Source organism: Amphibalanus amphitrite, unplaced genomic scaffold (genome assembly GCF_019059575.1).
Source record: "Amphibalanus amphitrite isolate SeventyFive unplaced genomic scaffold, NRLGWU_Aamphi_draft 001014F_arrow, whole genome shotgun sequence".
Taxonomy (NCBI): Eukaryota; Metazoa; Arthropoda; class Thecostraca; order Balanomorpha; family Balanidae; genus Amphibalanus; species Amphibalanus amphitrite.
The window spans coordinates 158,190-171,275 of record NW_024882508.1 but is presented as its reverse complement, the minus strand read 5'-3'; the positions used below and the strand labels follow the sequence as shown (position 1 = coordinate 171,275).

At 50.3% G+C, this 13,086-nt stretch overlaps 1 protein-coding gene across 5 annotated transcripts; it reads left to right on the top strand.

Annotated features, from left to right (window-relative positions):
- The first annotated feature begins 69 nt into the window (after positions 1-69).
- LOC122369189 (palmitoyltransferase ZDHHC14-like) lies at positions 70-13,054 on the top strand. Of its 5 annotated transcripts, XR_006254366.1 has the most exons (11): positions 100-283; positions 2,318-2,564; positions 3,162-3,322; positions 3,628-3,786; positions 4,508-4,645; positions 5,824-5,978; positions 7,203-7,320; positions 9,776-9,933; positions 11,026-11,109; positions 12,189-12,288; positions 12,719-13,054. XR_006254366.1 is itself a non-coding variant. In XM_043343723.1 (10 exons), exons 2-10 carry the CDS (start codon positions 2,398-2,400, stop codon positions 12,871-12,873), a joined length of 1,311 nt encoding a protein of 436 aa, XP_043199658.1. In that variant the 5' UTR covers positions 70-283; positions 2,318-2,397; the 3' UTR covers positions 12,874-13,054. The 5 variants fall into 5 exon arrangements, 4 of the variants coding, with proteins under 4 accessions (XP_043199658.1, XP_043199660.1, XP_043199657.1 ...); XM_043343723.1 differs by lacking the exon at positions 11,026-11,109 and having other exon boundaries at positions 70-283; XM_043343722.1 differs by lacking the exon at positions 11,026-11,109 and having other exon boundaries at positions 99-283; positions 12,701-13,054.
- Positions 13,055-13,086: the final 32 nt, after the last annotated feature.

The window sequence follows — 13,086 nt, the reverse complement described above, 5'->3', positions numbered from 1 at the left end:
GCGCCTACGCAGCGTGCACTACGCAGTTAATGTTTCTGATTATCGCCACGAGGGGGCGCTCCTTTCAAATACTCCAAATAGAGCTGTGAACTCTACTACGTGAAACAAATGTGGCGCATCCGTTTAGTGGCGCAGTCATGCAATAATTTATTTGTTTTAATTGATAATTTGATAATATCTCGAGTGTCAAGTGTGCAAAAGCGTGTGATTGTGGACTATTTCATTCATATCGAGGACAAGCTAAGCGTTTAGTTCTGGATATCATTTTCAGCCGCATAATCAGGTAGAAATCGAACAACATTGACTATTATGTGTAGGAACCTCTAGCATTGTATTAGCGTTAATTATGTTTTTGCAGCTCATGGAAACTTGTTAAGTTTAAATTTGAATCCACCCATATAGGGAAATATATTAAAAACACCACTTGGCTGCAATTTGGGATGACAGTGGTTTTGGGAAGTAAATGAGAGACGTGTGGTTGCGATTACTTAGTTATGGTACTGCACAGTGCACAGGCCACAGTCATTTTGTTATTTCTTCATCTTGTGAGATGATTTGTAAAATCTCTTTCATATTGATAAATAGAATGATGATCAGTCAAATTTTATGAATAAACATGAATGTATTCAACAATAACACATTACGTTAATACGACTTGCAGCACAGCAACAGCATGGGCGCTAAATGACCACTGCGGTCGATATGCCATAAAGACCTAACAAACAAACAAGCAGAGTAACAGCTAGCAATCCAGGGCACTGTTTTGCTGCCATATTTTAATAGCAGGCTACCAGCCTGCTGTTGTTTCTTGGCTTCTCATTAATTTAATTTACATGGTATGTCCAATGAACCAATGAGAGGCCAAGAAATGTCAATAATGCATTTTTTTAATGGGAAAACCTGCAACATGCTGATAAAAATTATGACGGAGCAGTACCCAGGTCAAGACTATGATTGCCATTTGCCAACAATGTAAGAGAGTAGATTTGTCACCACTGGATTGATAGTTGGATATAAATAGTGAAGTCCAAATGGTGGTTACAGGCCCTGCAGCCCTGAAGCATTTCATAAAAATCATCAATTTTTGCCTGAAGTTTAAAGAAGCTATGTTCAGGTTGAAACAGAGGTTTTAGGGTGTGCAGTACAGTAATGGGAGAGCCCAGCTGCCCAACACTTTTCCATCATTACCAAACTGGATGGGAGCTATCTAAGTCATTTGTTTTGTAAGCTTGATCTGAGGCATGGAGCATTGGTGGCTGTGTTGGTTCATGAATGGCTGATATTACAGCCTCAGGGGTTCAAAATGTACTTCATTTATTTTGAAGTAAGGATAATGAGTTCAAATTGTGTGCCATTCTGACTGATGATCTGCAGCTTGATAAGAAATATTATTCAATGAGAGAGGAGCAGTTGTTGTTATTTTTTATCATTTTGAAAATAAGCTTCTCTACTTGACTGTGCTCAAAAGATGGAGTGAATGAGCGATCACATTTGTGGCATATTCTCGTAATGAATAACCTGACATTCATGTGAAGTCAAAGGTGATTAGTATGATTTTATTATTCTTCAATGATTTGAAAAAATGAAGATAATGATAAGTTTCGCATTCAAGTCAAAACTGATAAGCTGATTTACTGCTGTATATAGATAGATTAGACCTTAACATAATCTCAAGGAACCACTTGTAGCCAATAAGAAGGACTGAACAGCTTGTATCTTGAGCTATCTCTAACAGCAACTTAATATTGGAGTTATTGGCTCAGAGATCAGAATATGTAACCCAGTTTTACATATGTGCATAATGAGATGAACTGATAAGTCCATAGTAATTCTAGCAATGTAATCTGTAAATTATTGTTTCATCAAAATATATCTCAGTTATCTTCTACTCCTGTGTTATACCAGTGTTACATATGAATTTTATGTTCAGGGATTCATATGGTACCAAAGTGAAGGCTGCCATCCACTGTGACAGAATTCTGCGCGGGGTCGGCGCGGAGTCGGCCAGCAATCCCTCCGCGCAGGGACTACTAGCGCACCGAGCTCGCGGACACCGCGCTGACTAGCGCCCGGGAGTGTGGCAAATGTTAGAAACCTGCGACCTGTCCGTCCGTGTCCGGGGGTGAGGTCGGGGCCGGTAGTGTGTAGAGCTGACCCGTCTCTGTCCTCTGTCCAGGGGTGAGGTCGGAGCCGGCAGCTGTGAGGATCTGACCTATGACCCGTCTCTGTCCTCTGTCCAGGGGTGAGGTCGGAGCCGGCAGCCCGCCCGGCGGCTATGTGGTGGTGACCTGTGACCTGTGACCTGTCCTCTGTCCAGGGGTGAGGTCGGAGCCGGCAGTCCGCCCGGCGGCTATGTGGCGGTGACCGGGACGGCTGGGACCCGAGTGCGGCTGCGCCATGCCGCCGCCGCCGCCGCCGCCGCCGCCGGTCCGCCGGTGGCAGCAGTTTCCCGGACGGAACCGGTTCTTTTGCGACGGACGCATCATGATGGCACGCAAGATGGGCATCTTCTATTTCACCGTCACATTGATTGTCGGCACCACGACACTCTTCTTTGTGTTCGAGTGAGTTGACATTGCATTACTGATTTTTCTGAAGCGCGGTGATAAACAGTTTAGGCTAATTCAAACATTGCATGTAGGGTTTGGTAGGTAGGTAATCGTTTCCCTTTCACTTTCCCTTATAGATCAGTTTAGCGCTATTTCAGCTGAATTATTGGACCTATTATGCTTAATTGTGTCAGTGTTCCGCTGTTGTGGATGCAATAGCTCTGAGTTTCATTATTATTTCCCATCTCTCTGACTCTCTTCTGTCTCTCTGGGAACAGCCTGTCAGCTCCTTTATCAGTGTTCTGTGTCGCCGAACACTACTACATATTCGTTACCTAATTGTCTATCTAGCAGTGGCGCTCTGACCCTCTGCTGTCAGTCCAGATGTTCCCAGTTACACTGTCGTGCCGTTCTGACCGTCCGCTGTTCCTCCGGCAGCTGTCAGTCCCTCGTGGAGTGGATCACGCCGTTTGGCAGTGTGCTGTTGTTCAATTCATTTGTCTTTGTGTTGCACTACCTTGACGCTCCGCTGTTCCACCGGCAGCTGTCAGTCCCTCGGGTTCCACTGTCTTTGTGTTGCACCACTCTGACGCTCCGCTGTTCGTCCGGCAGCTGTCAGTTCCTGGCGGAGCGGATCACGCCCGTGATCCCGGTGGTGGGCGGTGTGCTGTTCGTCTTCGTCATGTCGGCACTGCTGCGGACCAGCTTCAGCGATCCGGGCGTCATCCCGCGCGCCACCGCCGACGAGGCGGCCGACATCGAGCGGCAAATCGGTCAGTGAAACTGTATTTGTCGGCAGTTTGTAGTTTGTTGTCAGTTGATGCCATGAATGAAATCGCGTGCCAGTGACTGGGGGCGAGTGTCGCCCATCCTAAGGCTGATGGTCTTTGATCGTCCGTTCTATGCCTGACGCCGTATGTGAACAGTGTAGCACTCAGTCCACGCGCCTAAACGCTCCATTTCTCCCGTTCTACTACTGTCTTACGTTCTGTGTCCTACTGTCCTACTGTCATACGTCCTATCTCTGGCAGCATGTGTCAGCTCACTCGTCACTCACTCCCCGCGTCTCCCGTTTCAGTGCCGAGTAACGCGAGCAACTCGCCGACGTACCGGCCGCCGCCGCGCACCAAGGAGGTCATGGTGCGTGGCCAGCCGGTCAAGCTCAAGTACTGTTTTACGTGTAAAATATTCCGGCCGCCGCGCGCGTCACACTGTAGTATCTGTGACAACTGCGTCGGTGAGTGATTTTGATACCGGCCCCACGCTTACCGGTGTCGGGCTTACCTAGGTGTGATAAATGGTGATTTCGGTGGCATTAGGCTGTCGGAAGCAAACAAACTGTGGTCACTGTAGTTGTCATGTCTGCCTCTTTGGAGTATGCTTTTGGCATTTTTTTTTCACGGAGTAGTGCTCCAATTCTTTGGGAAATTAACACATCAGCTCATTGGATACCGGCCTCTTACGTAACTTTCTGATATGCGATATTGCCTTTGCGGATTTCAATGATATGTTCTGTGTGTTCCACATTACTTTTTTATTTTAAAATAACCAGCACACTATCATTTTCCACATCAGTAAACTGAATCGTTATTTGAGACTCAAAGGGCATCAAAGGGCATGTTTTCAAGGATTGATGGATATGTTGGTATTTGTTCTGAATAGCCGCGATGTGTGTACACTCGGGGGCAGATTGATGTTCCACCGCTCCCTACCCATCGGGCTCCCATGGCTCAGCACTGGTTGCTGCCAGTGGCAGCACTGGCACTGGCAGGCAGTGCTGAGCAGTGCTGAGAGCGGGCAGCACTGGCAGCAGCCAGTGCTGAGCCATGGGAGCCCGATGGGTAGGGAGTGGTGGAACATCAATCTGCCCCCGAGTGTACCTGTTGTATGCCAAAGTGGCCCGATTGTAGAATGCCAAAGTGGCCCCGTCACAATCACTGTGTTTCGGCTCGTTCCAGATCGGTTCGACCACCATTGCCCGTGGGTGGGCAACTGTGTCGGCAAGAGAAACTACCGATACTTTTACATGTTCATCGTCTCGCTAGCTTTTCTCTGCGTATTCATACTTGCTTGTGTGGTGACTCATCTTATCCTGTGTAAGTCCAATGAGGAGCGAGTGGTGGTATGGGTTATTACGAGCGAGCGAGCGCAGCGAGCGAAGCGAAGTCTTTTCAATATAACGGAAAAATCGCAGTATCAGCGGCCCGGCCCGGCCCGGCCTGTAACGCTTTTGAGAGGCTTATATCTCAGCAACCGCAGGACCGATTGGCCTGCGGTCTTTTTTGCTGGGTAGCCCCATCCCTTCTACCCTGTAATTGACTACTTTTGACACATCTCAGTGACCGTCGTGGCACGTGCCACGTGAAAAGTCAAGGGTGTTCAAGCTGTTTTGCAAAAGTAGTGATTTTGAGAGGTTTATATCTCAGCAGCCGCTTGGGCGATTGTCTTGCGATAATTTTTGTAGGGTAGCTGCATCCCTTCTACCAAAGGTCGGATACTCTTGATCTATGTGAGTGACCCCCACTGCACGTGCCAAATACGAAAAGAAGAGGTGCCAAATTTGTTCCCATTTCAATAACTCGGTAATTACTGGGGCGATTTCGCTGAAACTTGGCATACAGGTAGGCACCCACCAGGCAATGCATTCCCATGTTTGCAGTTAGGGTGCTACTGCACGTGCGCACGTGCAGGGGGCGCCTCCAGATCTCGAGAACGGCTGGGCCGATTACGCTCAAATTTGGTACAAGGTTGGGGACCGGTTAGTAAGGTGCCGTGCAAAAGCCAGTTTTGACCCCGTTTGCACGTGCGCACGTGCAGAATGCCGCTTCCAGATCTCAGGAACGGCTGGGCCGATTGCGTTCAAATTTGGCACACCGCTAGCGACCGGTTAGAAGGGTGCTTTGCGCAATCCCCGTTGGAAGTACCCTCTTGCCCTTGCGCATGTGCAGGGCTCACTATCTCGCTCGCTCGTTCTTCGCCCAAAAGGCGTTTTACTGGTCGATAATACTGAATTGTTTGATTTAAACTTGCTTTGTACAATATCTCTAGGATATGCTGTGTCCGTACCGTAAACATATTTTAATCGTTCTCTTTCGTACTTCAATTCATTTTCTTAAGTTTTGAGTGACAGCATTTCTGTGAAGGAAGCTCACGTACTTCTTCCTGTTGCCAATGAAACACTAGCTGACCGGTTTATCTTGCTACGTTCCGTCCCGAGCCCGGCCTCACCGGCGAGCCTAAATTTAGCGTAACATCCTTCCTACTCTTTGCACAGTGACCAAAGACGATCGCCAATTCCTGGATGCTGTGAAAGAGTCACCGGCGAGTGTGATCGAGGCCGTGATATGTTTCTTCTCGATCTGGTCGATTCTGGGCCTGTCTGGCTTTCACACGTACCTGGTCTCCTCGAACCAGACAACCAACGAAGACGTGAGTAGCTAACGGCTATAGCGCGATAAATGGGACTAGAAGGGGGACGGATACGAAAGGGATGGCGTTGTGATCGTGGCGTGCAGAGTTGAGATAGTCGCAGGCCGACAACAAGGGTGGTAAAGCCATCGCGGATTGCTATCCTTGGTGGGTGGCGAACCCAAGATAAAGACAATAAAAAGAATCGACAAGGTCTGTCGTGATTTGCTATGTCACAGTGGCTATTCAATGTCTGTTTTCATTTAGTAATATAAGCGAGTAAGGCATAAGTTCATCAGATTCTATGCCAGGAGAAACTTGCTAGCCAAGTTCTATGAATGTCTCTCGGCGCGTGGGCGGACGCAGTCGAGTCGTTTATCGGCCGCACGCACTGTTTGCCGCGGCTATCGGCGGCCTTAGTGACGTCGCACCGCCGCGCGCGGTGTCGCCGTGAAGTGGGTCGCAGCCACCGCGCGCTCCGGTCAGCCGGAAACACCGTCATACCGACCAAGATAACTTTGCTAATCATTCCGACGGCACGGCGGGGGGGGGGGGGGTCAGGAGGCTGGGAGATGAATCAACATCTTCTCAACGCTGGCAGTCGGTATATTACAGGATGGATATCACTTCAGTAAAGTAGCGAATATTTTTTGTAAATGCAAACGTTAACGGTCTCACCGCTAATGGTCGGCATTTTTGCTAAATCCATTTAAGCGCTTGCTTTTAGCATGAGTTACGTTTATGGGGATGCATGGCGAACGTTATTTTTAGCAGAGCCGAATTCTCCCGTCTCCGCCACTGAATACGCGTGTGGTGCGTCCGATAACGTCAGTGCTGGTCGCTGGCTCAGCTGCAGTCTGCAGCTGTGGAGCGTGGGGGAGTTATGCGCGGCTGGCGGGGTCGATCTGCGCTCACCACTGGTACCCGCAGCTCGGGGACGGTGGCTTATTCATAACCAAGATACGGTGTCAGTAAATCGATGCGTCATGGGTTTCCTATAACTAGTGCAGGCGAACGGAGTATGCCTGTCGCGTGGCAATGTGCCCCGTCGGAGTGGAATGAATCGAACGGAAACATCGCTGTTGAAACACGATGATCAAAATGTTTATGAGCTGACCCAAGCGCTAGTCATGATTCTTTCTTTTTTCTCCCATTGCTGTTTTCATGAGTCATTCTGACGCATGAACTGGCATGTCAAGACTGATATGTCTACACGATGCGTAAAAACTATGATTTTTTTTTCAGATCAAAGGGTCATTCACGGGGAAGCGAAGTGAAGAGGCCTTCAATCCGTACGGACAGGGCAATGTTATCTCAAACTGCCTTGATGTCCTTTGCGGACCAACTTACCCTAGTTTAATAGGTAAGTGACGTAAGTCTAGATTTCCCTAAGGCTGACCGTTCCCTTCACTGGTTTGTGCAGCGTTCTGGGTTTATCAGACGTTGCCTGTCTTTCTCTTATGTCCGAATATGTCTGATCATCTGCCTCGTCTCTATGTCTGTGTGTCTCTCTGCCCGTCCATCTTTCTGTCAATTTACCACATCTGCGTGTGCTTGACAGAATATTGCTGTTTGTGTATATAATTATTTCTGTCTGTCTGTGCGCAAGTGTAGTGTCCGCGCGCGTCCGTTGAGGCTGCTCTTCTTTCTCTCTGTCCCCAGTGGGTCGTCACGTTCCAGTCAGTGTGTGACGCCCGATCTGTCTGTAAGAATGGCCTCCTCCCCTGAACCCGGGGAGGCGGGCTGGCTTGCTAAGAATGACCCGACCCTGCCGCACTGACCGCACACAGAGTGATCCCGCGCACACAGCCCGCACGCAGATACTGCCTCTTGTGCCAGCCTGACTTCAGATCCATAGTTACTGACGGCGTGGTGTGAAGCTGTGTGAAATACCGCGGCTGGATTACGTTTTTCGGGTGATTTGCGCCAATCCCAGTATTCAAATTTCCGAGAAAAAAAAAACGGTCTGCTTTGAAAATAGATAGCTGAGTTTTGAAACTGTGGACTGTGGAGTCTTGTTGGTTTGAAAAGTAGGTACGATTGTTTGTCTTTAACGCTAAAATCTCACGAAGAGCAAGAGCTCTAAAATTAAAGCTCGACGAAGGCAAAGGCTGTTTTCCATTGCTTTGCAGTCTGCACATATTGCATTTGTTTGATTTATAGGGTTGCTGAGCCCACGCTACTCTAAATCGCTGAGCCGTAAACCTCGACATACCCATCTCTACTCTGCCTTATCTCTAGTCTTAGCCCTTCTCAGGCTATTGTCTTACCTGCAAGCGTTCCATTGCTCCCTTTGGAAACATATTGTTCGGCGCCGTCGCGATGCCCGGTTAGCCAGGGGTTCTGGTTATAGCACCTTGCCTCTTAGCTGGGCTAACGCACGTAGCTTTATAGACTTTTTCCTCCAAGCATTTTTGCATCGCAACCTTTGTCCTCCTGTCAAATCAAAGCCCTTCCTAGTGGCCAACTTTTTCCCCTTTTTCAATATCATGCTTCTCTCTTTTTAGTTATTTTCTTTTTTCCTCAAAATTGCTTATTTGGAGCATAGCGACGTAAGGTTGAGGTACCGACCTTTTGCGATAGGGGTCGCGTGTCTAGTGTCTAACTCCTAGCTCAGAGAATTAGAGCGTCATTCTTCTTGCCTGAACTCCGATGGTGAGAGCCCGGTTTGATTTTCTTTGGCGCTCGCTACTTTCTCCAAACAGAGATAGCCTGTGGTTAGTAACAGTAGTCGTTTATAGGCAAAACGAAATCAGTGAGCAGAGTGGGCCTAGTCCGGCTAGTGGATTCGGAGGTATTTAACCTCTAAAAGTTGGTGCTGGTCGTGAGTTCCCAACCTGGAGGTAGAGGTCCTGCTCAACAGGACTCAACAAACTGCTTGGTGTGGAATGCTAAAGTATGGCTCGACATCTGAAGTGTTTCCTTTTCCTGTCGGGCTCTAGGTTTCCACCGTTCCGCATCCTCGTGCCTTTGAAATTATGTACACATATTCTCGACAGCGGCACACCATTGTTGAGCATAGCCACACGTTTGCGCTGATCAAGCGGAACTGGCTGACCCTATATAGCGGTACTTCTGTCCCCACTGAATTTTACCACACGCTGCCTATATCGCTGCCGTGATCATACCTGCCGCATCTCTAGTTTAAGCAAGTAATAGCCTTTGGCTCATTGTATAATAGACAAAAGAAATGGAAAAGAATATATATTCTTTTCCATTTCTTTTGTCTATTATACAATGAGCCAAAGGCTATTACTTGCTTATCTTTTAATAATAATGGGGCTCATTTTCAAAGAAACCCTCAACATCATTCAGCATTTCTAGTTTCTCAGATTCACTACTGATTGTCACCCGTGTGGCCGTGTTACTTACATCACGTCATGTCTACAGTACAGAACATGGTGCAATCTGAAACAGTTCTGAGTACCTCCCCGTCTGAGGCAGATTTTGTCGGTGCCTCCGACGTGTGACTAGAAAGTGCGTCCCGTGTCCCCGTCTGAGAAGTACTTCCCCGTGTCCCCATGTGGTACAGTGCCTCCCGTGTCCCCGTGTGAGACACTGCACCTCCCCGTCTGATGTAGTGCCCTCCCGCATTCCCCCTCTGAATAGCAGACGGGCGCGGTCTGGTACTGGTGGTACTTAGAACCCTCCCGTGTCGCCGCCTTACACCTGTTGTAATGTGTATCTCTGTGTAGCATCATTGTGTGTGTATGTGTGTGTGTGTGTGTGTGTGTCAGACCGGCGCGTCTGGCGCCGCTGGTACTCAATAAATACCCTCCCATGTCCCTCTCTGACCGCAGTCCCTCTCTGTGTGGTAGACCGGCGCGGTCTGGTGCCGGTGGCCACTCCGGAGGCGGACCCGGCCCCGGAGCAGCGCAGGCCCGGCGCGGCGACGGCAGCGGCCGACCCCCGCTCGGGCCGTTCCTATGGCGCCGTGCACAGCGCCCAGACCAAACCGACCGTGCCGACCAGCCAGGTGAGAGACCGAGGGTGAATAGAGAGGCTGGCTGATCTGAGGAAAGACAGAGACTCATGAGACACTAACGGTGTGTTGTTACAGGCACGATGGCTGTGTTTAGCGCACTGGCCGTTCCCTCCATGTGTCTGTATGTGTGGTAGTCGGTATGTGTGCTATAGATGTGTTCACTGTAGGCCGTTCGGTAGGCTTCAACTCGAACCACAGCAGGGTGTTGACTGTCCCTCGTAGCGTAGCACTGTGGCGGTCCGCAGATTGTAGGATACCTTTTGGTGCCCAGGTGAAAGACCACCTGTCGGTGTTGGGCTGTGACCTTCCCGAGACCACGGTAGTTCGATGTAGTTTGTGACTGCAGTGTAGTTAATGCGAATGACCTGTATTCCGTATATAACTATAGCACTGTTTGGACAGTGTGTGACAGTAATTCCTTCCCACTGTCTGTCCTCAGAGGTCATCCTCTTCCAGTCCTACGGGGTCACGGCGTGTCAAGTGCACCCCTCCGTCCACGGCTACCTTCTCACGGCCCAAATACCATCCTCTGAAGTAGCTGCTACCTTCTCACGGTCCAAATGCCATCCTCTGAAGAAGCCACCGCCTTCTCCCGGCCCAAATACCATCCCCTGAAGTAGCTGCTACCTTCTCCCGGCTGTAATATCAGCCTCTGATGTTGCCGTTTCCTTCTTACCTGCCCAATACGATTACCGTCGCCTCTTCCTGCTCGAAATATAATCCTCTGAATAAGCAATCACGTTTTTGTCGGTCCACAATGTGTCAACCCGTGAACAAGCCACAGCCGTTTTCAGACCTGATAATACTCCCGCAGAACTCGTCGCCTTTACCTGCCGAGCTACCGCTCTCTGAAGACCGACTGGGCAGTCAGTCTCCAGTCCCAAATGCGATATATCCAGTGCCAAATATCACTGTAAAGTCCCACTTAGTGTACCCTCCTCACTGTTTCCCGAGCGGAATGTTGATTGGTATCCCCAAATCTGGTGTTGGGTCCGTCACTAGTAGTTAGTAGTTAGTGTGCGCCCCGCGTCGTGTGTGTGGCGCCGTCGGGCTGGGCCGGGCTGACGAGCGCGCGCTGGTCAGGTGGTGCCTCTTCCCGCCATACCGAGCGTGCCCGCGCCCAGCGGCGACTTCTAGCGACGGGCGCCGGCGGCCGGCGCGTCTCAGGTAGGCACCGGCTGCTCCTCTGGAGACGGAGACTCCCCGTCGGGTCTGCGGCTGAGCGACTGCTGCATGGGATGAGGGAGTGTCAGGCTGCAGGGTAAATCCATTGTGTGTCACGGTCTGGCCAGAGCACTGGTGTTTGTACATACGTCATACTGTGTGCGTGTGTTTGAATGATGAGCAAGCAAAGCCGAGTGGACGCAGCGAATAAACCGAGAGCATGATGCACTTTCGACCGACATGACGGCTTCTGAAGCACAATTCTGAAGGCTCGCATCGTGTTGTCTGCATGGGCTTACGTTGACTATTGAGTTTTACTTTATTTTATTTGAATGGACTACCTCATGACATGGTGCTGGTATCCGTTGCTGGACAGTCAGCACTCTTCATTTTGCGTTTGGATATTGATATGCATCATGTGGTTTTGTGCTGGTTTTGTGATAAACAGTGTTGTGGAATAAGAGTAAGTTTTTCAGATGTCATTATAATGACACGTAATGCGTACTTGTGCCCGACATCTCAATAAAGTGAGCCGGGGTTTGAACAGTAATCCGCTCCGCGTGGAGAACTTGCCGCCCCGACGCGGTCGCACTTTGCGACCATCTGACCAGTATAAACCCCAGCTGGCGCTGTTACCCGGCCATCAGACCATGTCCGACGGGCAGTTACCTTGCAGAGGGGGAGGGAGCGGTCACTGTAATCTGTGCCCTACCACGGTGCGGGTGGCGGATAGAAGCTGCGGCTACATTTCACCTCAAATATAGTGAAAGGACCAGTGTTTATTTGGCGTCACTTGCATTTCGTATTTTTTCGTAAGTGCTGTGCAGCTTCCTCCTTGAAAATATTGCACCCGCTGTGTAAAATACCGCACTGTAGGCCACGACGTGAGATGAAAATAACGCGTCCTCGGATGAAGCTTCCTAACTCATTGTAGTTGACGTGCGAACTCTGCCCACCGCAGCTCAGTTCGTTCTGTTCATGACATCATCCGTCACGCCCGTCCACTATCCCGGGCGGTTCCCTGTGACCTCCGAACCCTGTGACCCTGACCTGTGACCTCTGACCTCTGACCTGTCCGGCAGAACGGGCACACGTCAGTCAGCGGCCGGTCGGCGGCCGCCTCGGGTCAGCCGGGCCACCGTCGGGCCGCCGCCGCTGCCGTCGCCATCGAGCGGCCACAACGTGAGTGATGTGGAGTGGGGGGATGGGGCTGCGTCGGAGAACTGTGAGGGACGTGGATTGGGATGGGGAGAGCCATGTGCGGCGAGGGCGGTGACTGGGAGAGGGGTTTACACTGGACGCTGGCTGGGATGGATGACGGGGAAATACCAGTATTATTACGAGTGATATGAGGCAAGGGAAGGGACAACTGGGGCAGGGTTTGGAACAGACAGGTATGTATTGTGAAAATAAGTGCAATTTATTTTAAACACAATGTGTAGCCAGACGCTCCGTGGGAAGTCTTAATTGGCGTTCGACTCATCCGACCAGTTGCAGTTACTTCAGTTTCATCTCAAGTGTTCAGCAAGGTGTCCATTGTTCAGTGTCATGTATGCGCCCTCTGACGGTTGACGTTTGTCTCTCATCTGACCAGTCCTCCGTCCCCCGCCAGGCGGCGGCGGCGGCGCGGCGATGGACACGGCCGACCTGGACCTGGACAGTCTGGACGGCTCCGAGACGCTGAGCCACGAGAGCCGCGGCCAGACCACCGACAGTGAGGCGCGCTCCAACGTGGCGCTCATCCGACTGGCCCACAGCGCCGTCTGACCGACCGACCGGCGCCCGGCGGGGGACGGACGGTTTTCTAATGTGTTGTGATGTGACGAAAGAGACATGCCGGTGAATCGTCCCGTAACCAATCGACGTGCTGATATTGCTGAACGACGCCGGCGATATATACTATTTTATAATCGACAATTAATACATGGTAATGTGCCGCAGTGTGAAACGGTTGTTTTGTAACGGTATAGCAGAACAAAC